This window comes from Strigops habroptila, chromosome 7 (assembly GCF_004027225.2).
Source record: "Strigops habroptila isolate Jane chromosome 7, bStrHab1.2.pri, whole genome shotgun sequence".
NCBI classification, from domain to species: domain Eukaryota; kingdom Metazoa; phylum Chordata; class Aves; order Psittaciformes; family Psittacidae; genus Strigops; species Strigops habroptila.
Window position 1 is genome coordinate 33,668,464 of NC_044283.2, and position 24,862 is coordinate 33,693,325.

At 36.4% G+C, this 24,862-nt stretch overlaps 1 protein-coding gene across 2 annotated transcripts; it reads left to right on the top strand.

The window, feature by feature from the left end:
• The first annotated feature begins 906 nt into the window (after positions 1-906).
• Positions 907-24,629, top strand: PDLIM3 (PDZ and LIM domain 3). 2 transcript variants are annotated; one of them, XM_030493038.1, is made up of 8 exons: positions 907-1,181; positions 6,730-6,881; positions 8,678-8,762; positions 14,562-14,629; positions 17,811-18,074; positions 20,526-20,653; positions 21,747-21,858; positions 22,676-24,629. In XM_030493038.1, exons 1-8 carry the CDS (start codon positions 1,089-1,091, stop codon positions 22,863-22,865), a joined length of 1,092 nt encoding a protein of 363 aa, XP_030348898.1. In that variant the 5' UTR covers positions 907-1,088; the 3' UTR covers positions 22,866-24,629. The 2 variants fall into 2 exon arrangements, with proteins under 2 accessions (XP_030348898.1, XP_030348897.1); XM_030493037.1 differs by lacking the exons at positions 14,562-14,629; positions 17,811-18,074 and adding an exon at positions 13,930-14,117.
• Positions 24,630-24,862: the final 233 nt, after the last annotated feature.

Genomic DNA, 24,862 nt, shown 5'->3' on the forward strand with positions numbered 1-24,862 from the left:
CAAATCAAAATAAATACATTAAAATAACTTAAAAAAAACCACAACACAGCATACTGCCCAACGAAAGCTGTAGGTACTGTCCTAGAACAGGCTAAACTTTGAGCAAAGAGATGCTTAAAGAACAGTACCCATGCACATATTAACTTTTCTAATATCACATATAGAGCGAAATCTGTAACTGTGATAAGAAAGTGAGTGAGCATGTACACCACCACTGGAAAGTTCTCCATTTCTTCTTGGAACAAAATATAAGGAGTACAGAAGTCAGAATAAAGCTGAGCCAGCTGATGCAAGGAAACCAGAAGGAATGCAAAGTATTTATTCAGCAACACGAACAACTGACAGAAGGTATCTGCAACTACCTTAAAAAAACCCCAAGATTTCTACAATGAGAAGAGACATCAGCAGCTAATACTGCGTTTCTCTTCCTCAGTATGAGAAATATGCATGACATCAGCCTGGATTTTTCAAGCCATTAGAGTTGGTGCATGCCATGGTCTCAAGTGACTGTAGCTGAAAAACTCAGCTGAAGAGCTGGAAGGACTTTTTAGTGCAATAAACTATCACATTACAAATAAGACAAGATGTAAACCAAGAGCTGGAGAGGGAAATCTCCTTATCGATATTCCTGTTTACATGAAACAGAATCCTGTACAAACTCAGAGCACTGCATTGCGTAGTTGAAACAGGCACTAGCAATGTAACCAGCATGGGATCAAATGAGCAACAGGGCTGCTTTAAGAAACTAGATGAGTACTGCATCCTGACGCTTACATGTTGCCGAGCTAAGGGGGACTCTGAAGCAGCAGATAAAGCTGATGTATTTGTTGTAAACTTTCCAGCATTCAGGCTTTATTTGTCAGTTTGATACTCCCCTTGGTGGGTGGAGAAGCCGAGGGACTGGCTGACGTCATCCAAACAGCGGAGATAAAGTGCAGCTGCGGGATGGGTAAAACTTCCTAAGAGGTATACAGGGTCGGCTGCCCTGTCTGGCAGGTGCTCTCCTGACAGCACCCTTAGTCCTACAGCTCAGGTCCTCACACAGACCTTAGGAAAACAGAACGGTAACGAAGAAAAAACTGCTCACCATGCCACAAAATGTTATTCTCCAAGGACCGGCACCCTGGGGATTCAGGCTCTCAGGAGGAATAGATTTTAACCAACCCTTAATCATAACCAGGGTATGTACTCCTTCCATTTCCTTTCTATCTATTACATGTATTAATTGTTGCAGATTTTTGCCCTTCTTTACTTTCTGGAGTTAAGAGATGCAGATGAAGCTGTGAGTGGATTAGCAAGTAGCTGCTAGTTCTGAGGACAGCCAGCTGAATGCTAACAGTTCTTACAAGTTTTGTGTGACATGTTTCTGGGATTGCTTTATTGGTCTAAGAGACTTTAGCTGCATTTCTACTTGTGCCTCAAAAATTATATCCAAGTGCCTTGGCAGCAGGAAAACTCTGGCATGATTTCCCCAGGCATTCAGATGAGAAAATTAGTTTTGAGCCTACTAAAGGCCAGACCCCTATTTTATCATTTTCACGACTAGCCTCTGTGATCACTGGGGCAAAAGACTGCTTGGCAGCAGCTCCTCATGTCTGGAAGTTTGTGCTTTGCAAACTCTCTGCCAACTTTGCAAGATTAATCCGACTCTCATTTAATTAAATCAAATTCTGATATTGCCAGCAAAGGCAACAGCACCTGGTTTTACATATGTAGAAGTTTTCACTTCCATGAATGTTAAATCAGTGAATTATTAGAAAGTTATCCAGTCCTGACTATGAAGGAGAGTTCTTTGGTGTTTCCTGCTGTATTTAGAAACAGATAATTTGCTTTACCCTCTAATAAAGGGCAAGAATCCAAGCCTTCATTTTTTTCATGGATTTTGAGCTATTAATTGAAATTTATTTAAGAAACCAGCTACTTAATGAGTGAAGCATATGAAGGACTGTCACCTGCCTTCAGATGAAGGACTGCCTGCATCTACACACAGATTTACTCACAAGAAAGGCTATGCATTTTGATAACTTGTATATTTTGAAAATTGTGTTCAATGCACATCAGACCAGAATTAGCTCTCCTTGTATTTTCACTGCTGTTCAGAACCCCAGACACACTGAGCATGTGCTCCCTAAGCCTCCAAATCACCAGTGCCTTTTTTTTTTTAAGCCCTGTACTATGACTCAATATATACACTATGCCTGGTATTAAATAAACGTCAAGAGCCTTGAAGGATGGATACCACTGGTGATGCCTTGCAGTAAATATGCTTCTAAACAAGAGTCTGTAGAAAGTTTAAGGATCAACCTTTCACATATTATACTAGTAAAAGTCACTTTCATTTAACCATTTATTCCAGACTTATATAAGCATCAAACACTTCACTTATTTTAAACAGAAGTAAACAAGAATGCTATTATTTGACTGTATGTAGCTTCATAACAAATAGCTATGGGACACAGTAAAACTTGTCAAGAAACAGGACACAAAAGCATTGAATTAAAAAAAAAAAAAATCTCTGGATGTTTTGGGGCCTTCATTGCCTTTTAAGGGCCTCCAAAAGAAAAATAGTTTCCATTATCTCTAATGAAAAGTATTTTAGTGGTGTCTGGTTTGTATTTTCTTTGTGTTTAGATTAAGTGCAATGAAGTTTAAAACAGCAATAACAAAGGATGTTACTATAAATGTAACTTTCTAAAGAATAAATTATTTTGCAATTGACTCATACCTACTAAATGCCTCTCAAGACATAAGCTACCGGTTCCTAGCATAATGCAGGAATGCTCAAAATTACATTTCAAGTAAAACTATGAAAGAAAATATATATAGGGAAAAATTGTATGTTTAAGTTTGCTTAGCTCAAGTTCAAGAATATTAATGGTAGATTTGTTTAAAATTAATATTTTTGTTGCATCAGCATACATTCACAATAGTCCCTAAGCAAGTATTCATGCAGTACCTCTTAAGAAGTAGCGACTATTTCACAAGATTCATGTGCCTTGCCTTTTGGGGCCTAGGTGTTCCTTTCATAAAAGGTATCACCAGCAGCCCATTCACATTTGGCCTACCTGTGATGGCAAGAAAAAAAATTATTCACCATAAAAAAAGAAATAGAAATTATTTTTAACACATTTTGAATAAAATAATCAGGCAGGTATCAAGTTAGGTTTGCTATAGTCCTTGTTCCGCAAGGGAAAGCTTTCACCAGGACTTATCAAGAGAGACAGACAACATAAGAGATTATCATCCACCTGTCTAAAGAACAGATGTCATCTTAAAAACCCATCTGTGATTTGTTCCGTCGTATCTGACCATTCCAAGCACATGCAAAAAAACACAGATCACGATCGCTGGGAGAGTAGGAAGAACAGGAGGGGACTAAAAATAAATGTATTCAGATTCTATTAGGGTCAGAAATTAATTAACTAGAAATAATGAAAATGTTTCTTGACATCTTTGGAACTTTACATAGATGCAATGAAACTAACTAAAATCCTAGTCTTAATGAAACTGTGTAATTTCAGTTTATTCTGTCTAGAAGATATATTTGGGGTTAAGCATTTAGACGAATGCAATCCTAGAATTTCAGTCATATTGAATAAAGCATTACAGGAACTATTGAAACTTGCAGAGATTAGAAGAAATGGTGAAATATTATCAACTCTAGATTGAAGTTCTGTTTTAATATAAACCTTTGCAAATCAAAATGCAAATATTTATATTAACTCAATTTTATATTTAGCCACTGTGTCTGCAGACATTCGTAAGTCCCTTCAGAAAAAACAGAGCCTGAAATATTTATGAAGGTGTGCCATGAGGAGCTGCACCAGTTTTTTAACAGATGCAGAGAGGGTTTTTTCAAAGTTTCATAGGAGACATTGCCATTGTGTGGTTAAATAGTTACCTAATCTCTGACAACATCTGAATGCTCAAGACATACCCTTGTATCCATCCAAATCCGAGATATCTAGGATACAGAAGCAACAGACATGCCATACAGACATGTCCTGAAAAGCAAAGCAAAAGTTCTCCCAAAGCACCAGTAGCATCTACCTCATGAAGCCAGGGTGACAACGAACATTACAGTCCTAATACAATTCTGGGTTCACAATACACATTTAATGTGTCACTAATAAGTTCCTTAAGAAACAGTACCACTTACATTACTGAGGTACCCACATCGTCAGTATTATACCTATGATATAGTGTAATCTTGCAATGCACAACCTGGTCCCTTTCTATAAAACATAGCCTGCAGTACTTTTGTCTGCCCCCCTTCCCTGTAAGCAACAGTCAAGATTTCTCCCCTGAAATACTGGGAAGAGAGAAGAGCTGGCACCCAGCTATATTCCTCCTACCCCATCCTAGCAGCAGATCGCCAGCTCTTACCATCAAACCCAGGAATATCAGACAAGGGAAACGATTACACAAGGGCAGGTAGTTCTGCACCCCAGAAGGCCTGGATAAGTAGAGCTCAGCACCTCCATCAAGCTGTTAAGGCCCAAAAGGCCCAGAAGACATGCCGAGAATCAGTTCGGCTAAGGAATAGGAAATGCAGACTCCTGGCTCTTTCCCTTCTTGCTCCCACCAAAAGATGGTAACTCTATTCCACTATACAGTGGTATCACTACAGCTGGTGATAATACATTAAGAAAATCCAAGGGATTGTGCATTATTACCAGCAACACAGAGTGTATTAGGTCCTGCAAGTGGCATAGCTGCAGGGAAATATACCATGCTAGACAGATATGCTACTTTATAAGGCAGGATCATTATCTCAGTACATTGCTGCAGTATGCCGTCGACATAGCAGATGATTTGTTGTGACACGTAAAAAGCATAATCTACTGAATAACCTATATAAGGGTTATTCAAGCAAACTCACTCTTGATAGGGAACCAAGAATGGCTGGGTTTGCCAATTTTGGGTATTAGAGCATCAACAGTCACGCTCAAACACTAGGCATTCTGCTGCAGTTTGTCATTCCACACATGTCCACAACATACTACCTGAAGTCAGGAGCTATTCCAGGTTAAAGGGGGAAGCATGATCACATCTTTCCCCCGTCTTATTACAATAATGTACGTACTCTCAGTGTAGTTCACTTACTTACAGCTGCTGAAGTTTCAGAAACAGACAATTCTGGGAACATCAGACTTAGAACTTACGAGCAACTTCTTCAATTCATACCCAAACAGGTTATTCGGGCACTTTAACACTCTGTTAAGCATATGGGTCCATTCTTTTGGAGGATGAGGTGGTAAAAGCCTCCAGCTGGCCACAAGTACCCACTTGGAAAGCTTGCCTAACTTGCTAACAACACATGCATTGCAGTTTGTTACAGTGAAATCAAATATGAGTTTACATGCTGGAATGCAGACAAAAGCCCAAACAAACTCTTAAATTCTTTGAGAATTCAGACCCACCTAAGAGAGATGGACAGCTGGAAAGAGGACAGAATGACTGTTTGATTTTTGCCACCGTTTCAATACTTCTACAGTGCAACACATATCAAAGAGTATTTCTATCTGGCTTTTATGCTGACAGTACTGTCACCTTCAGAGGCAACAAGTCTGCCAGCTTCACTATAGATGGTTTTCAGAACATACTGGAGATACACTGGGCAGCTTCCTTTCTTCCTCTGCTGGAAAACTGGGAAACACCAGAATTGAAGAACTTCTCCATAGCACATTTTCCAGTTCTCCAATAACACTTACTTTTAATAATTGAGATAGCACTTGCTTTAGCTTAGCAGAACCTATGGTGAGAAAATTCTCTCCAACAGCTTTTTTACTTCATACATGGTAAAGCAGAGAGCTGCTCTTGTAAGACTATACTGACATTTTTGTCCTTCACATCGGGATTCATTTACTTAAAAAATAAGCAGCTACTGTTATTATGGATTTTCAACCTGCCTCCTTCATTCTGCTGTTCCAGAAGCCTATGTGCTACATCCATCAATTTCATGTTGCCGTCTTGGTCATAAAAGGTCACCTAAAATGGCAATACACACTTAAGGGACCTAAATCCCACTCAGTGACCAAAGAGCTATTTAAATGGTGTGGTAGTATAAGAAGTCACCTGTTTGCAAATAAAGGCCTGCGATCCTAGAACAAGTTTTAGTGACATCTAAGGTCATGGCCTCTCTACAATAGTTATTTTTAAACAGAATTATGCTGCATTTCAAATATTTTAACCATGATGTAGAAAATTATCAACAAGAACAAAAAAACCAAAACCTAACATGCTAACTGCTATATTTGTCCTTAAATGGGGTAAGACCACAAGTGGCTTTCTATGTTATCCAGTCAATGGCACATCATGCACATGAACGTTAAATAGCACAATTTCTTAACAATTCTATTCTTCTGCTATTGCCTGGATCTGCAAGGGGGAAATGTAACTGGTTTTCTTCAAGCAAATTACACAATGGCAGTTGAGACAGAGGATTCAAAGACAAGTTACTGTAACTACAGAAATAAGAGTGGAAACTATTTAATGCAGAAGTGTGAAGATAATTTCCATTTAATTTGATGGTATGATGACTAAAGCATTTATATAGTGATCTGACAATAGACCTACAGAGGGTAGCAATCATATAGTTGTTTTCAGGCCCCTTCCCTCTCCCTAAAGCAAATAAGGAAGTATGGTAAAGTTTATTTTCTCTATCAGTTTTCAGGTATGGTGCTTACACAGTTAATTTTTGGGGTGGTTTTTTTTTTTTTTTTTCAGATTACACCTGGAAGCAAAGCTTCAGCTGCCAACCTGTGCCCTGGTGATGTTATCATAGCTATTGATGGTCTAGGCACAGAGAACATGACACATAATGATGCCCAGGAGAGAATTAAAGCAGCTGCACATCAGCTTTGCTTGAAAATAGAGAGGTATGTGTACATGTCCACTTACTTCTGGAAGAAGATATTACCTGAACAACTTATTATACAGTACAACTATTATATAATGCAAATATTTTAAACAGTTTTAAGAATTTCACAAAACCTTTACAAGCACCCAGACCTACCTCACCAACTCTGGATCAGGCAAGACTCCCTAGAACACGTCTTCATGGGTGCAAGAAGAATAGCTTCCATCAGGTCACTTGCCACGTCTATTGAGCTGCGAACCGTACTACCTACTGTCTCTGCTGACTCCATAAGCCCTATGGTTGCTGTCAGTATACAAAGTCCTTCATATTTTGGGGAAGCACTAAAACCCTCAACTAGCTGCCACTTGTTCAGATACCTCTCTACCCTGACATTCCCTAAGCCACAGGTGCTTATCATTGCCTCCTGCTCCCAATCACAGAGCTGCTAGTATATCCTCCCATTTAAGGAAAGCAACACTAGGTCAGACTTTCATAATGAGTAACAAAGGAGACAGTTTAAAGCCAGCCTCTTTGGTCACAATGTATTTAACCAAATACAGGATTCTCAAAGCAATCTTAAAAACGAGAACCATAAAACCCCCTCTCACCTAAGCTGCAGGAGTCCAGAAACTTCTTGTTGTTTCATGTCTAGATTGAATGATCTTAAAGGTCTTTTCCAACCTATTTTCACCTAAGGCCAGTAAGAAAAACAACCTGCAGCTTCACATCTCCTCAGGTTGCTCAGGCTTTAATCAGAACCACCTAGCACACTTTTTCAGCTGTCTCCAAGAATGAGACAGCTCTAATTGACCTGAGGCCTTCAAGGAGTACAGCACTTTAGTACAGCTGACCACAGTATTCCTTTCCCAATACAGAAGGTAGTTTGGAGGTCTTTTTTGAAACGAGCATTGTCTAATTACCAAAACACACAATATGATTAAAACATCCTACAGTCAATTCCAGGTTCTGTTACAGATTGACATATGCCATTTAGCAGCTCTCTTAGGAAGCAATTTTCAAGCTACAGTAAGAATAATTGTGCGTATGAAGTATGCACATATTTTTTAAATGCTAAATCTTTGGGGTTTTATAACAAACAGTACTACATTAATATTTAACATTAATATTACACTAAAGTTAGCTGCCAAGTTTCACTTTGTCAATGAAACCAGAATTGTAACTGATATTTGCATGTTGTTATCTCTCCCTAAGTGACTGAAAGAATCATCTGTGCAACTTCTATTTACAATTGCACACATAGTTTGCATACCTCCACTGGGGAGTGGGGGAGACTGAGCAAGTGAGCAGCTGTGTGGTACTTAGTTGCCAGCTGGGCTTAAACCACAACAATTGCACTCCTCCTACGTTGAAAAGCAGTCTTTGCTTGGATATTGTGGTCATAAAAAAAGAAATTGATGTTGTTCTGTTCTGGGTTAGGATTATTACTAATATATTCACTTATTTGTGCAAAATATTCTGAAGACCCAACTTTCATTCTATCGGCCATTAGAAAAAACTGTAAGAAGTGTGGTCAGCTCACATCAGAAAGGTACTAATTCCCCTTTCCCTTTGCATTTAGTAACCACTAACAAATTATTTCCCATTGTTCATAGTATATATTTTTAAAAGTAAATACAGTTTTTATATATTGTTTACATATAGCACACTTTCTACATCATTGAAGTATTTTTTTGTCAAAATAATAAAAAAGCATAGAACAAACTGCAAATTTTCAAGCTGCATTATTTTTTAGAGGGACATATACAACTCTATAGGAATTCAAGTTATTTAAATTCTGCCTCCCTTTCTTTCTAGGGCAGGAACTAAATTATGGTCCCCACAAGTTTCAGAAGATGGCAAAGCACATCCCTTCAAGATAAATTTGGAAGCTGAACCACAGGTATGAATTGTTAAAAGTTACCTAACCATTTCCATTCGCTTTTTTACACTCTAAATGATCTCCCTTGTGGTCATTGCAATTATCTGAATAGCATTTCATCCATTATCTGCCTGTTTAAGCTAATACAAACCATCTCAATTATGATATGTATGAACATCATTTTAACTGACTGGATGTTTTGGGGGAAGGGGGTTTCAGCTATAATTGAAACAAAACATTAACAAGTTACAACACGTTCTCGTTTTTCTTTAAAAATGTACATATCACAATTGTTATCTTACGGAAAGAAAATACATCCTTTTATTCTGATACAGTTTAAGTTGCTCTTTTAGAGATTCTTGATCATATGAGGAAGTTCTTCAATCAGGAATAAATGTCAAGTAGCAAAGCAATGCAATCATCACATCACATAACTCATTTTGATGTAACGGTCAGTTAAATAGAGAGATCCATTAATGATGGGTCTCTTCCACACATTTTTATACTGCACCACTGGAACTGGAAGTTACAAATTTGTACAAACCCCATGCACTGGGCAATAAGAAAACCCTTTACCACTTCTGACCAGCAAAGTCGTGATCCTTGTATATGACCAAAGCAAACTCAATCAATTGAAATCCTTTCTTCAAACTCACACCCAGTCCCTTGTGCAAAGCTATGAGCAGGAGTCTCCATATTGTTAAGAGTTAATTTGCTAGCCACTGCCTACAACAAGTGCTTTATTCCTTTGTCATTCCTCTTAACCTGGACATGAATATTTCCTGTTCTCTCAAGAGGGGGAAGGGAATTCTGCTGATCCTGGAAGGCCAGGATCAAAGCAAGTATGTCAAAGTATTTATTCTATGCTATCCTAGAAAAAAAAGTAAGTGCGGATTCCATTTCAAGAAATCCGATGCATTAAATACTTCCACCAATTCTGTTTTCACAGAGATAGATACTCCAAACACAAATATGGCATTTCAGTGTTCCAGTTCTCCCCCTCCCAATCCAAAAATTTGCATTAAGTGATACGGCAAACTTCATCAGAAATAACATAACCTTTTCAGCAGTAAGAGATAGTATAGTGAAGAAACAAAACTATTTTAAATACATATTTTCGTGGAATAGCAAGGATACACATAATCACAATTGAACAAATTTGCTAAAAAAGATATAGAGAAGACTATGTAGACATGTATAACGAGAGTAATCCCTTGCATGAAAGCTGCATTCCTAAAAAGGATAGTTACTTAGAACTAAATCACAAGGTTTCACTAAGTGGTATTTGGCAGACTATTGAAAAGCAGTCTCCATTGAGCAATCAGAAAAACTCTTTTTGCAAGACTAAACAGAAAACTTGTTCATTTTAGTCTATCTCTCTTTTCTTACTAGGAAAATTAGGAGTGCTGAGTATATTTAATAAACAGTAGACCCCAGAAAAGTAGCAATGCTTGTAAACAAACAAGCTTTCTATTTGTGAGCTAACAAAAGATAGTTATAAATGAAAATAAAACCTTTTAAATTGTCCAACAATTTGGCTAAATATTTGGCAAAAAAATTCTTACTTAAGCTTCAATGAATGAAAACTGTTCTACATAGGCTTGGAGATGGTTATGAAAACTGATAAGCAACTAAATACTGTGCCTGCTTGCAGCTATGGAACAAAGGACCTTTACACTGTAGCAAATTTTGCATTAGGCTGAGCATCTCCAAAGAGTCATTTAGAGAGTGCTACAGGCAATTGTCATAGCATAATGAAAGCTCTCACTGTTTTTTCCTCTAGGAAGAGGAAACTGAGGGAACAATTCTAGTAAATAGCTTAGAGCAGTAAGTGGCTGACTGAGAGCTGCTCTTGAAAGCTACACATTTCCACATAAAAAACAGCCACCTAATTTCGTCAGTCTGGAGCAACCTACAGCATGATGGATAAATAACAGGAAATAGTAGACTACTTGAAGTATTACTAATACAATCACATTGTATTTTGTATTAAAGCAATTTAGAACATAAGATTCTCAAAGAATATCATTACAAAGAGAAAATAAAACAATCTAAATGGGAAACTGAATCTTATAAAATTATTTTTAAAATACTTTCTGCTGTATTGTTGACTTAAAACAACACTATGGCCTGTCATTTTTTTCTCTGTTAGAATCCCTTTAACTTATCTAAAATGAATTTGTTTCCATTATCCAAATTTCTTGATTTTTTTTTTAATTTTGAATTTTCTTCTCTGCTTCTATCTTTGAACATTTTGTTCAGTGTGACTAGGCTTTTGGCCATGAAAGATATTATACATTCCTGGAAGATATAAATATACTATACACATAAATAAGTATAAAAACCTATAAAAAAAACTCAAGCCACTATTCTAAAAAGTAAGTTAGTTTATAGTCTAGTACTTAGTTCACTTATATAAGACCTATCCTGTCTTCCACAATAGCATTCAGAGATAAAGATTTAGTCACATGATACCTCCAAATGTACACATTTGTTACTGTCATAGCAATTATCCCCAAGGAATGCCATCATATGGTTTGTGTTGGATGCATTTCTACAGACTTTGGGGGCTACATTCATTCTATTCCTGATACCTATATCAACGCAAAATGTAGTTAACCCTGCAAAAAGGACATCAGTCAGCTGGGAAAAAAAGGAACAAATGCAGTAGTGTTATTCTCAAACATTCCTGATTAGGAATGTCAACAACCTCCAGTTCTCATTTAGCTTTTGAACTAAAGGAGGACTTTTCACAGATTCAATGAGATCCAATAAACACAAGAGCTGGACTATTTTTACTGCTGTGTGTTCTGTCACTGACATTTTATATGAATAGATGAGTTAAAAAGAAAACAGAGTTTAACTAACTTCAAATACTTGTTTCACAACTGTTATATTGTAAACATGCTATTACTTCTGTGCTGTTCATTTGTCAACAAGAAATAAAAAAAAGGGGATGAAATTACGATGCTCACAGTTGGTTTTGTTCGTTTTGTATGATATATGCATTTAAAGCAATTTCGAATACTTTGACATTAATATCTTCCATTAAGTAGATGTGATCCTAAAGACTAGTAGATTATTTCCGTTTACTAATACATTTTGTTAATCGCAACCCAGTTCTATCAGACAGAAACAAGAAATTGCAAGTAAGATCTTTGTGCTCATTTATTTGATTGCTGCTTTCAGTATCCTCTTAAAGTGCAATGCTGCTAAACATTTTCATTTAATAAAACTGCTTTTTACTGTTTGCATTTTCTGGTTGCACATTCTATATATCCATGACTTTTCTTTAGGTCTGTTCCTAAACATATTTCTGAAACGGTTATTTTAATTGAAAACAAAGGGCCAATTCACATTCAGGTTTTCATGATTCACCAAAACTTTGAACAGATATTGTATGAGAAAGGAAATAATGCTCTGAGGAATGAATAAAATTCTACAGATGTCAAAAATATGTCCATGCTAATCTGATCTGCTTGTATTATCTTAATTGATTATGTGCATTTGAATATTCAAATATTTATTTTGTTTTTTGGTAATAGGTTGTATTTGTTCTAACTGGAAATTTTTCTAGCATTCCTAAAGGCTAAGATAATCTAAAAAAGCCATTTCTGCATTATAAAACCACTTTGTTTTGAGCTTTATTTAGTAGAACAAGGAGACTAGTTTGTACAGCTGGCAAGACATAACTGAAAGACCACAACTGCACCTGAATAATCTTAAAGCTGAAAATGTTGGTTGTATCACCATTAAACATAAGTGACAGCAAATACCAGACAGCATAAGCTATACACAGTGATTAAGCAAAACATTCTGGACACAGGCTTCAATTTGAAATAAGTCTCATTCAGCAGTATTAGAACTCAGACTGTCTATAGGTCATATAACACAGTGAGATAGCAACACAAATACAGAAATAGTCTATAGTACTGTAGATGTATTCCTAGTACACCAATCACACCCAAAACCAAAGCCAAATCAGAGAACTGGCAAAGATTTCTATGCAAATTGAAGTACTAATGACCTATGCCATTTTAACAGTCCAATCTCTAAAAAAGAGACCAGTTCAGGTTAAAGAATCCCATCTGTCATGAACAAGAGCTTTTTATTCCATATAGATGGAAGTTCAAGTGCTTTCACAGCATTGTCTCCAAAGAGCATCAGGACAGGCTAACAGTCAACAGCAGCAAGCGTTCTGCAGCCACTAGCTCAGGAAAAAAAGTAAAACCTCAGCAGATGACAACACTGTTTTCCCAAAGTCTGTATTTCTGTGGATTAGGGATGGACCTGAGCTGATGGGGACTCAAAAGAGGCTGTACTAAATACGCACAATTCAAATAAGTGAATTTTCACACTGCCAACAGTCTTCATCTTTCCTTGCCAATCACTACAGAAGAACATTGTAAGTCACCTGAAAGGTCATCAGAGATTTTTGTTTCTAGATCTTATCCCTATAAATTTCCCAACTGGAGAAAATTATCTGGGTCAAAAATAAACAAAATTGTATTCCAGAAATAGACAAGCATAGCAGAATGATTTCAAATTTAGCCATTTCTGGGGTTTACTTATTTATGATGATCTCATATTGTCTGTAACTTACACAGCACCACAGTTTTGATGCACAGGTATGCTTTAAAGTATGTAAGAATGTCCTCAATCTGATGTACAATCAAGACTATTTCAGTTAAAAGAAGTGTTAAAAATTATGTGTTTTCTAGGCAAGACATTTACAATAAAATCTTCATACATTTGCAAGTCCCTCCATTAGTACATAACAAAAATGCAGATGCCAGATATCAGCATTAAAGTGAAGCAATTAAGCTAACTATTCCATGAAATGTTTCTAAACTAAGAATGTAATCAGTGCAAAATCTAGACAACAATACAACAGGTTTCTGTAATATTCATCCCTCTCATTTCTTCTTAAAGTTGCACACTATTTACTAATGTGGAATGCCTTTTGTTTGCCCTGAGCTGAGAAAATAATAGTCTCCGAATGTGTATGGCTTAAGTAGCATATAGAAAATTCATGGAAAAATATAGTATGCTTGCACCAGTTAAAACATAACAAAGTTGCAAAAGTAAAAAATGCAGAGATTAACAATACTGATATTGTCAGTTTTACTCATTACTAGCTTTGGTGTGCGTTGTAGCTTTGTGTATTTTGTCTGCCTATCATGTACAGGAATTCAAGCCTATTGGTACGGCTCACAACAGAAGGGCCCAGCCTTTTGTTGCAGCAGCAAATATTGATGACAAAAGACAGGTAGTGAGCTCCTCCTATAATTCTCCAATTGGGCTGTATTCATCTGGCAATATTCAAGACGCGCTTCATGGACAACTGAGGGGTCTCATTCCTAACTCATCACAAAAGTGAGTACTGGTATCTACTTACAATAATACATGGACATTTGTGGTATATCACTATCTGTTCTGTTTTCAATTAAAAAGTCCAGCTCTTGCTGTTTTTCCGATATCAGGAGTTTATTGATTATCCCAAAAAAATGGTGATAAATGAATCAATTTTTTCCAACACAGAAAACTATCCCTTCAGCTCTGCAGCAGCAATCCTGCAGGTAGCCAAAATTTGCCCTCTATGTCAGGCTGCAACACTACCTACCATCCTTCTCTCTTATAACTGCACTTTACTCTGAACGTTTCTGAAAACTAACGTGATTGTATTTTGAGTACCAGGAATGCACAAACTAAACACGATTACTTCATGGTTACAATTTTAAAACTTTGTTAGCTACTTTTTTAACTAGATATGTGCATTTGTAGGCCAAAGAAGTTATTTTAACCCTTTTTTCTTTACAGGATATCAACTACTTTGAACACAGGCATAATATTCGGCCCAAACCTTTCATAGTCTCAGGCCGGAGCAGGTTATAAACTCTGAGTGCTGTGCTGGATTTGGATGCATGGTGTTCTTTTTTTAATGGATACTTACCATTCACATTAATAAAGCATACTGATGCATATGAAATTTACTTATAGTAGTATACAGCCTAACACTGAAATGAAGGAGGGCGGGGAACCAACAAAAAACAACCCTGAAATGGTTGACTTGCAGAAATCAGGCTTGAAATTCAAGATGCTTTTTCCAAAAGAAAGCAGGTCCATACTTGCATCTTCATTATACTGACAAGAGTCTGAAGTAACTATCCTTGAACCTGATTCAGTTTACAGTGTAGCACCAGATATTGTATACTTATAAATCTGTGGCACTCTGAAATTCTTCTGTCCAAATGCAAATACACATAATTTGTTAACTTGCTAAATAAAAGATGGCTAGTTACACACGGTATCATCTAGGCCATTCAGAGATTTTTAAGCTTGCTTTTCAGCAGACCTCTATTCAGAAGGCAACCTAACACAGGGCTAAAATAGAACTATCTGATGCCACAGATATGTCAAGCTCTAAGCTGAAGAAAAGCTTATATATTTATATCAACCATTTTAGTGTAGTATTTCTCTATCATAACTGGGGATTAAGTGCCTCGCTATTATTTACATTATTATATACGAAGGGGAAAAAACAATGCAAACTCTGTGGCTAAAAATGCAGGGAATCTCAAAAGCACCTGAGTGATGCAATATATTGCATATATATTTATTATTTTATTTATTTGTATTATTTTATTATTATTTGTGATTGCTTTTTATTTATTATTTATTTTACTCACACCTGAGTGATAAAGAGGAGAATGGAGAAGATGGATAGAGCCCCATCCTTCTAAGAACAAGAACTATCAATGTAGAACACTGTTGCAGTGGAGAAAAGGTGTCCATCTCTCCTTGCAACCTCATACTGAGCAGGATAAATGACTAAAACAGTCCTTAGCAAACATGCGTGGCCTCTAACTGTAGGCAGCGCTTACACAGTGTACACGTACTGTACCAACTGGCTGTTGGACCACTAGGTACCATTTACAGGTACCTAATCGGATTTATATAGATTCAAATGAGTGTACCAAGTACCTATCTCCTAATTCAGAAACCTCAATTACACAATATATTCCTTAAAAATATTGAAGAAAATGGCCACTTTCCAGCAAGTCATATGGGGAAAAAATCTGCAAAAATTAACCTGACAGTGATGTAAGAAGTTTCTGAACTTTAGGTGGGCAAGGTCTGTCAGGTGTCCTCACACCAGAGAAGTCTGTACTTACAAACTGCAGAATCTCTGACACAGGATATTACATCCTCAAAATCCTGGTTGTCACATTGTCTGCCACTTTTTCATCAGTCTGGCTCAAGAAATATCCCCTGATAAACACAGCAAAAACCAAACCACCACCTTGACTGTAAGTATCCCTTTAGGACAGACAGCTGAGGCTAAATAGGACTTTGACTAAAAGAAGAGCTGATTTTGGATTGGGGGTTTGAGCTAACAGATTAGACATTGGTCACAATTTTGGACTTTACTCTGGCAAAACTAACTGGAAATTACATTTAATATATATTTTCTCTATAGGTATAGTTTATTCTAACATTACTTTGGCTGCTCATACCAAGAGTTGTGCTTTTTCTAGCCTTTTCCTCTTACATTCCATTTACTAACACTATCAACACTGACAAAACTTACTCTTCCGCAGGATTTGGTTTTGATTCTTCTAAAAGAAAACAACATAAATTTCTGAGTTTCCCCTGTGTGAATTTTTTGGCTGGCTCATGCTAGGCAATGATGCAGAACTGTACTTTTGCTTTAAGGCTTGCCTGCCATTTCTGGAATTAGCTTTCTTTTGGTATGTCTTTGATGGTAAAGTATGTATTTCTCTTTATATTTTTGAGAAAGTGGTCCTACACAAATTCCCCTCTGAATCAAAGGGAGAATTCTGAGTCATGTTCTCCACCTGAGAGTAGCTACTGGGCAGAGTACTGTACTATCAGAATAAAGTGTTCTCCCAGCTTTACACAGAGTCATTCAGCTTGGAAAGAACTAACCACAATACTGATATGCAGGTTGGAGGTAAAAAATTAAGCATTTAGCATCTCATAGCTCTGACCACCACATAAATGGTAACCAATGACTGTGGAAAGCCTGGGTTATGTGCTCTTACACAGCAACAGCAAAGAAATATCCCATAACAAAGAAAGCTTCGCGAGTGCTATGGAGAAAAAACTGAAGTGTTCAAAATAGCAACACTGAAAAACACTTTGGGCTTAACGTTCACATTATTTTACTAATCCTTTTCCAGAGATGTCAAATTGGTATGTAGTAACTTTACTTCAGTAACATCAAGCAACATTAATATTTCTAAAAAACTGTACATCTTCCTTATTATATATAAATTGTATGTAAGATTTACTTCAAAAGCATACCCATTGCTCTTGTGAAGGACCACTTTACATTCTACCAGAAACACTATAACTTAGAAATGCAAAAGTAAGCCTGGCTGGTTTAGTAGCTTTTCTTCTTTGAAATGTTCAACAAATACTAAAAAAATGAAACACATCATTAAACTATTTTTTAAATATTAATAAATATCTCCTTATAGATTTTAAGGAAACCCAGGAAATGACATATTCATTAATTTACCCTATTTTGTAGTAGTCTCTTCAACTGTGGACTGTGATGGTTGTGAGGTACAGGACTGGAATGATATGGCTAGGATTCCAGTACTGAAGGTGTTAATTCTGTCACTGACATGGACAACTTTTGTATACTACCCTTTTGTAGATGTTAAGAATTACTCACCTAGAACGAAGAATTTTAGGGAGGCTTAATTACTCCTCAATAAAATCTAGCATTAAAAATGTAAAGTAATATTATGTTCTGAATTATTCAATCTATCAAGGAATCTTTACTATCTTTAAAGAAAATACATGCCAGAATTTTAAGGACTGTTTTGTAATTGGCACTGATACTTTTTACAGGCAAATAATTTTCAATAAATACACATACTTTTGCTTTTCTCTACTTTCTATACTTTTGCTTTTCTGTATCTGTTCTATTTACGCTTTTCACTCCTGTGAACATTACCGTATTCCTGTGCTTTTGTCTTTATTCTCTATAATGTGGTATGCATTGCACACCCTTCTGTAATGTGGCTATTAACACAGTGGATGCAGCACTCCTTCGGGGATTGACTGTGGCAGTGGACGCAGCACCCCCTCTTCAATTAGCACGGTTAGCTCTATCTGCCCCACGGAGCTGAAAGCAGTGTCTAAGATGGCCCCTAACATTCCGCTGGAAATGGAACTTCCCGGTGTCAAGATTGTACATGCTCAGTTTAACACACCTATGCAGTTGTACTCAGATGACAATATCATGGAAACACTGCAAGGCCAAGTTTCTACAGCTCTGGGGGAAAACCCTGTAATAAGGTAATTAGAGCAGTATCTTTAATACTTATGGAAATGCAAATATAGAATATACAAAAAATCATAAGCTTTCTATGAAAAGGGGTAAAAGGGTTAGAGAACTTAAGTCATTTAAAGCCATTCAATATTTTCATTAAAGTGTTAGTAATTTACAATTTTCAACCCAAAGTATTAAAGGAGTCTTTCAGAATTTACAAATGAATATTTAATAGGAAATAATTTTATATTTGTAGCTAATAAATAAAAACTGACAATGCTACCCAGACTCTTAGCTGACTGACCACTCCAAATCAAGATTCTGATTCCCTCCAAAATTCAAAACTGTTTATTAAAATTATCATAATTATTTCATAACCATTTAATAACTTGTTCTTATTAATAAACTATTGTTATTAATTCAGATTTATTTCAGCTGTTGAAATTTAGGTTATGAAGCTTAGGAAATCTTGCAGATGTTTATATTGATCTGGACATTTACCTCCCATTCAGCAGAACTCATTCAGTATGACTAGCTCTTGTCCAAAAAGCCAGAATTGACTATGTAGTACTACTAATCCATCTCTGGCTTATGAATTTTATTCACTGCAATGACTAAAAGTCAGGTAGGAACCTTATGTATCTGGGGAACAATGATTGTTATACAATGATAAGTTTTAAAGCACTATTCATTTGTTTCAAGGGACAATTCATCACACGCTGCTTTATTTTTACTTTTGCTTAATAGTAACTTATTTTTCTGTTTTACAACGTTACTTAAGGTAATTCATAATATGTATAGTGTAAACTAAAGCTAATTACTAATGTTTTAAGTAAGCGATAATCACTGGCACCAATGAGCCTTCTTTAGCACCTTGCAGAATTGGGCTGTTACTAACTGTAAAAATCACATTTATATAGAAGTATGTAAGTTCAGTTTGAGAACTGACCTTCTGCGCAGGTTTGAAATGTCTCTTTTGTTGTGGGATTGATTGTCACTATGTATGCATTTAGAAATGTTATCTCACACCTTTCTGTCTTGCTTTTTGCCTTCTGTATGTAATTGTACTATCACTTGTTTGATGTTTAGAAATACTCTAGCAAAAGAGGAGAGGGTCAAGGGTTGAACTAGCCACTGGTGAGAACTGCAGAAACTAAGCTACTTCTATTCATTAAAATCTTGTGACGCTTTCTTCACCAGCTTAAAGACTGCTCAGAGAAATGTACTGATTGATCAAGATGCAAACAATTAACGTAAGCAACAGGGGCTACTGCCCAACTGCTGCTGCTCTTACTGGGCCATTTGACAGCTGATATGCTGCCCTGGGAAACGAAACAAACCACACAAAGCAAAATCCAGCCTAATTCCTTGTGGAATTAGATGCTTATTTCCAATGGAAATTTACCTAAGAATGTAGGAGGCCAGTTGTAACAGGAAATTTAAACTGGACATTTACGTATACAGCAGTGAGGTAACAGACTTCACTGAATTAAATTTGGACCTTTCCAATTAGTTCCAGTAGCAGTTTAAAATTTACAGGAACCACATATTCAGCCTAATTTCTGTCATTGCATATGGTCATTTACTCTTCCTCTCAACTACTTAGGATGTTAGTTAGCATGCTCAATTTAAAACAATCAGCACAGTTTAAAATACCATGAAATATTCTCAGTAAAACCTTTGGGTTACGGGTCATTGAAAATTCAACCATCAACTGTTGTTTGGACAATAATTTAATTTATATTTTCATCATAAAATTGGCATTACAAAAAGTATGCCATGTCCCATTCTAATTAAGAAACAGAATTTCCATTCATCAGTGTTCACCTTACAATGCTTCCTACTGTGCAATACCTACTTCATCCTTTTCTGTCATCTCCAGAAATTAAATAAGTAACAATTATCTCAGCCAAATAATCACTATATTAACCAGCAACTGAGCCAACTTAGAAAAGGAAGAACACCTTCATGTCATGATACTCTCCCAAAAGATTTGTTTGCTTAGGTTTTGGCTGACCTTATGTAAAGATATGAGCTGTGATTTTAACAATACTCTTGAGGCCAGCTGCTGTGAAAATGGAACTTCCGGATACCATACCAAAGAACACCTGGTAATACTGCAGATCATCACAGGAATGCAACTGCTTTGAGGTTAAACACAAGTACCAGCCTACTTACAAATGCTGCTAGAGCCAGAACAGTAATTGTGGAAATATTTTCATGACTGTGTAGATTTATTTTTTTAACAATTGCACAGATTTTTTTATTATCTCTCCCCCCCCCGCCCCCCCAGCACTTCTTAGATCAAGAGGAGGCTATATAAAGAAATGCTACCTGAAAGAAAGACTCACTCAGTAGTGTAGAAATACTTCGTTTTTATGTTTGTTTCCTGAACCATATTCTATGCCTGGTAGAACTATTGCTTTAAGGCTTTGTTTGTTAAACTGTTTTATCTGCTCTTCCTCTTTCTGACACAGTGACCCACCTCCCAACTCCGTGCCTCAGTCTGACGTGTACCGGATGCTGCATGCCAACCAGGAGGAGCCCAGTCAACCTCGCCAGTCTGGCTCCTTTAAGGTGCTCCAGAATTTAGTCTCCGAGGAAGGTGGTTAATAATGATATATTCTACCTGTTCAAAGCATTTTTAAATGTTTGTGGGAAAAGGGAATCTGGGAAGAAAATATGAGAGATCAGAGCTGTAAGAATTTCTGAAAGCCCAAGTCATTTTGAATCCTATAGATAGCACACCAGCCTCCTAACATTTCCCCCACTTGCTTGTATAGCCAGCAGTCTCCTACGTGAATAAAATGTGGGTGTTAATCACATTTTTCACAATATGTCCTTAGATTTTAAGATTGTTAATGTACAAAGTTGGCTTCAACTGAATGATGAAATATTTTATGTGAGAGAACAAGCAGCATATACTCATGACACTAAGAAAGAAAACACTCTTTTCCACATGCAGGAAAACAGAAATTTAAACCAACTCTTAAAATAAGTTTCACCCATCCCCTCTTCATTCTAAATAAAAACGCCGGAGGACAATATAGTTTACAGTCATATTTTCTTCAAATGAAGAAGTCTTTGAAATAACATTACTAAAGGCTGCAAGTTTGTTATATTTACAGTAAATGTAAAGAATAAAATGCAATAAACTAAAAAAATAAATATTTAAAATTTCCATTTTCCTATCTCAGTATTTAAGAGAAAAGAGATAAGTACACTTAACTATATATATCACTGTGGAATTTTGCTTGGTATTTTGTTGCAGTTTGCTATAATTTTGTATTCATATCATGTTACTAATCCTTCTGAATTTGTTGTACAGTTAGTTATATAATTAAGAAGCTTTCTAATAGGACTTGACTATGTTACGTTGCTATGTTAAAGCCAAATCCTCCTCCCTCTCCTGCTATAACCAAGACCTACTATCAGAGAATTAGACGATGTCAGTGAGACAGAGAGCACTCTATATATAATCATTCCTGTACTTGCTTTTTGGGTACAGCTACGCAATACTTCTCCCAATTCCAAAGAGGTAGAATCTGGCCCACTAAACTTGCATAGAGAAACTTCATTGTTTGTTGATGTAAGTGATATCCTGTAAATACATCCAGAAGTGTATTTACAGGAAAAGTATATAACTGCATCAGATGTTTCTGTATTAGCCTGTACATAACGATTGTTTTGGTTCTCAGATGGACGCCCCGTGGGTACAAGAAGTGTGAAAGCACCTGTAACAAAGATACCTACTGCCATGCCTGGTGCCCAGAAAGTGCCACTCTGTGACAAGTGTGGGAATGGGATTCTGTAAGTTGTTTCTTTTTAGTTTTAGAAACCTCTAGTTTAGGCACATGTCCTCAAACACCACTACAGACTACAGGAATGCTTTCCAAGTGATGGTCTTAGTCTCTGTCTACACTACTAGAAAAATGCTTTTGAAGAACAGAGATATACAAACTGAGATACTGTTCCGAATCCCACATTATTAACCTGTACCTTAGACACTTCCGCTATGGATGGTTTCAGTTTTGACAATGTACCATCAGGGCTTTGACTGAGATTTCTCAGGACTTTTTGCAAGTCAATCATTAACACATACATGAGGAAACCAGCAGTTACCTTTGCTGCATTTCTCAGGCTGTGAATTCTCCAAAGTTTTTTGGTAGTGTAAAGCATCCTTCTCCCAATCCAGTTGGAGTATAGAGAAAGCTCTGTGGGCCTACTGTAATACTATCAGACTTTTATCTGGATGACATCACTAACTTCAGCAAAGAACACAGATAAAGATGACCTCAGAGAACACAGTCACTGAGGAAGAAATGTGGAGTTTAAACTCATTTTGCCACCATTTTGACAGGTTAGACTGTACTTCCTGTGTTGTAACTAAACTAACATGTTTCTTCAAACTCTAGTTTTCTAATGAACTATTGAACTATGCCACCACCTCTATGGCATTTTATGTCACTTACTCAAACTCACCTTCCAACCTTAAATTATACAGTAGTTGGCAAAACCGAGACGAACAACGTAAAAGTCTGAAGATACTACTTTGTGTCATACTGTAGTTTCTTCTCACTTTAAATTCATATTTAATTGGTTTTTTCTTTTCTTTGTTTCCATACAGAGGAACAGTGGTGAAGGCACGTGATAAATACCGGCATCCAGAATGTTTTGTGTGCTCTGACTGCAATCTCAACCTGAAACAAAAAGGCTACTTCTTTGTGGAGGGCCAACTATACTGTGAAGCTCATGCACGAGCTCGCATGAGGCCACCAGAGGGATATGAAGCAGTCACTGTTTACCCCAAATGCTAGTCTTACATTAACACGCAAAGATATGCATGCACACAAAAAGACATTAACAGCTTAGAACTGCAGCACCAGCACCAGGACTTCTGCCTAATTCCAAAGTAGCAGCTTTTAAACCTCTCCTGTGGGATTCTGAGGGAGGTAGAAGTCCCTATCAGCCAGCAGTAGCATATTATACCAGTAAAATTCTGATAAAATATCATCTTTGAAGTTACCAATATACTCAATGAAGTATAAACTAGAACAGCTGCACTGGAATAAACACACTGAAACAGCTGAGGTATTACATGATTACATATACAAAGTGCTGTAATCAAGATATTATTTTCAATATAAATCAAATATCTGTGCAAACACCAAAGCCATCGAAGTGTTACAGGCTGGGCCCTGGGAAACGTAGAAATTTGACAGATCATTAGAAAAGCAGCTATTTTACATGGATAGTACAAAACAAACAGTTGTTCCTGTCTGCTTCCACCATCTATTATTCAACTACCATTAACGTATGCCAAAAATAGATTTTAGCTTATTTTGCTTTGAATTGGAGTTATATTGACTTAATTTTCTGATGCAGCAACTGTGATATGGGAATACCAAGTCATACAATATAATGGCTAGTATAATAAAGGCTGTTTAGTGAGAAGCAAAACAGAAGTTCTATGTTGTTTTAATGATTGCAATGAAATCAGCTTTCACATCACTCAGCAGAAAATTGTTCTGAGGCATGCACACACATTTGTGGAAAAAATCCCCACACTCTAATAGGAACTGACTGAAAATTGAGTATGAAAGTAAATTTTTAAACCTTTCTGCAGAAAATGGTACCAGGTTTTTTGCCTGCCTCCATCTTTCAATTTCCATAATAGAAACAATGGGGAATATAATAGTATTATTGATGCTAAATTAAAACTTGGACAACTTTAAAAATATAAGTTAATTAAAATATACAAAGGCAAGATCTTTTATAAAAAGCCTGGTGACAGCCTAAGGGAAAAAAAAAGGCTGAAAGAATAAAGTTTTCAGATCAATTTCTGAAACTTTTTAAGGGTGCATTGCTTTCAGGTAGGTGCCAGCTACATGTACACACCTGACTGACAAACCAAACCTTAGCATTTTCAAAAAGTATTACCACAATTTGTAGCTGATTTATTGGGGTATTTTGAACCCACTTTAAAGTAGAAAAATCTACACAATTTTCTATCAAGTCAATAAGACCAGCAGAAAACAACTCGGTGGCAAGCAATCTTACAGACTTCCCATTCTAAGAAGTTTAGATATGAGAAGAATATGGAATCAAAATAAGAAGCTGTACATACTTTAAACTTATTTTCAAAATTCAGCTGGGTCTCAAAGCTTGCAATTCAATGTCCACATATTCAAAGACTGACTTTTCAAAACATCTTAAAGTATTATTTTAGAATTTACATGCTTTAAAGATGTGTGTGCCACTGCATTTAGAATTTATGTCTGCATGTCAAAAGCAGACACTAAAAAAAAATTGTTGTACCCTTGCAAGGTTAGTTCCTGAACTATTTTGAGGCATGAAACATAATTCTGCTCCTCATGCATCATGGAGGCTATGTGTAGCATTTATATTTTTCCACTGATAAAGCCCATAAAATACATCTGAAAATCCTTTAGAAAGGGAGAGTGCACATTATGTCTATTTTAACAAACCTAAAACATAATAGGTGTTTTAAAATATTTGCTTGATGTTCATTTCTTCATGGAGTAACTGAAGGTAAAAATAAATCTACTACATATGCTAAAGACTCTGTATTTCTTTTCAACTGGTATGACAAGTGAGAAAGTGTGAGCGTCAAGTAACTTGACAGTAATAGAAGTTTGGCATTTTCAGCCTGACAGAGGAGTATGCTTCAGGTTTATCAAACCACTGGAAAGAATGAAACACAATTTCTGTATTATGCATTTGAGTATATAATCTGGGCAAAATTAGCTTTCTGAAACTGAATGAGATCATGTCACTTCAAAACTGAAGACCC

Bases quoted from the DNA above. Each gene is read 5' to 3' on its own strand.
- PDLIM3 (XM_030493038.1), top strand. From the start codon at position 1,089: ATGCCACAAAATGTTATTCTCCAAGGACCGGCACCCTGGGGATTCAGG. The intron at 1,182-6,729 runs GTATGTACTCCT...TTTTTTTTTCAG, and splicing joins AACCCTTAATCATAACCAGG to ATTACACCTGGAAGCAAAGC. The intron at 21,859-22,675 runs GTAAGTTGTTTC...GTTTCCATACAG, and splicing joins AAGTGTGGGAATGGGATTCT to AGGAACAGTGGTGAAGGCAC.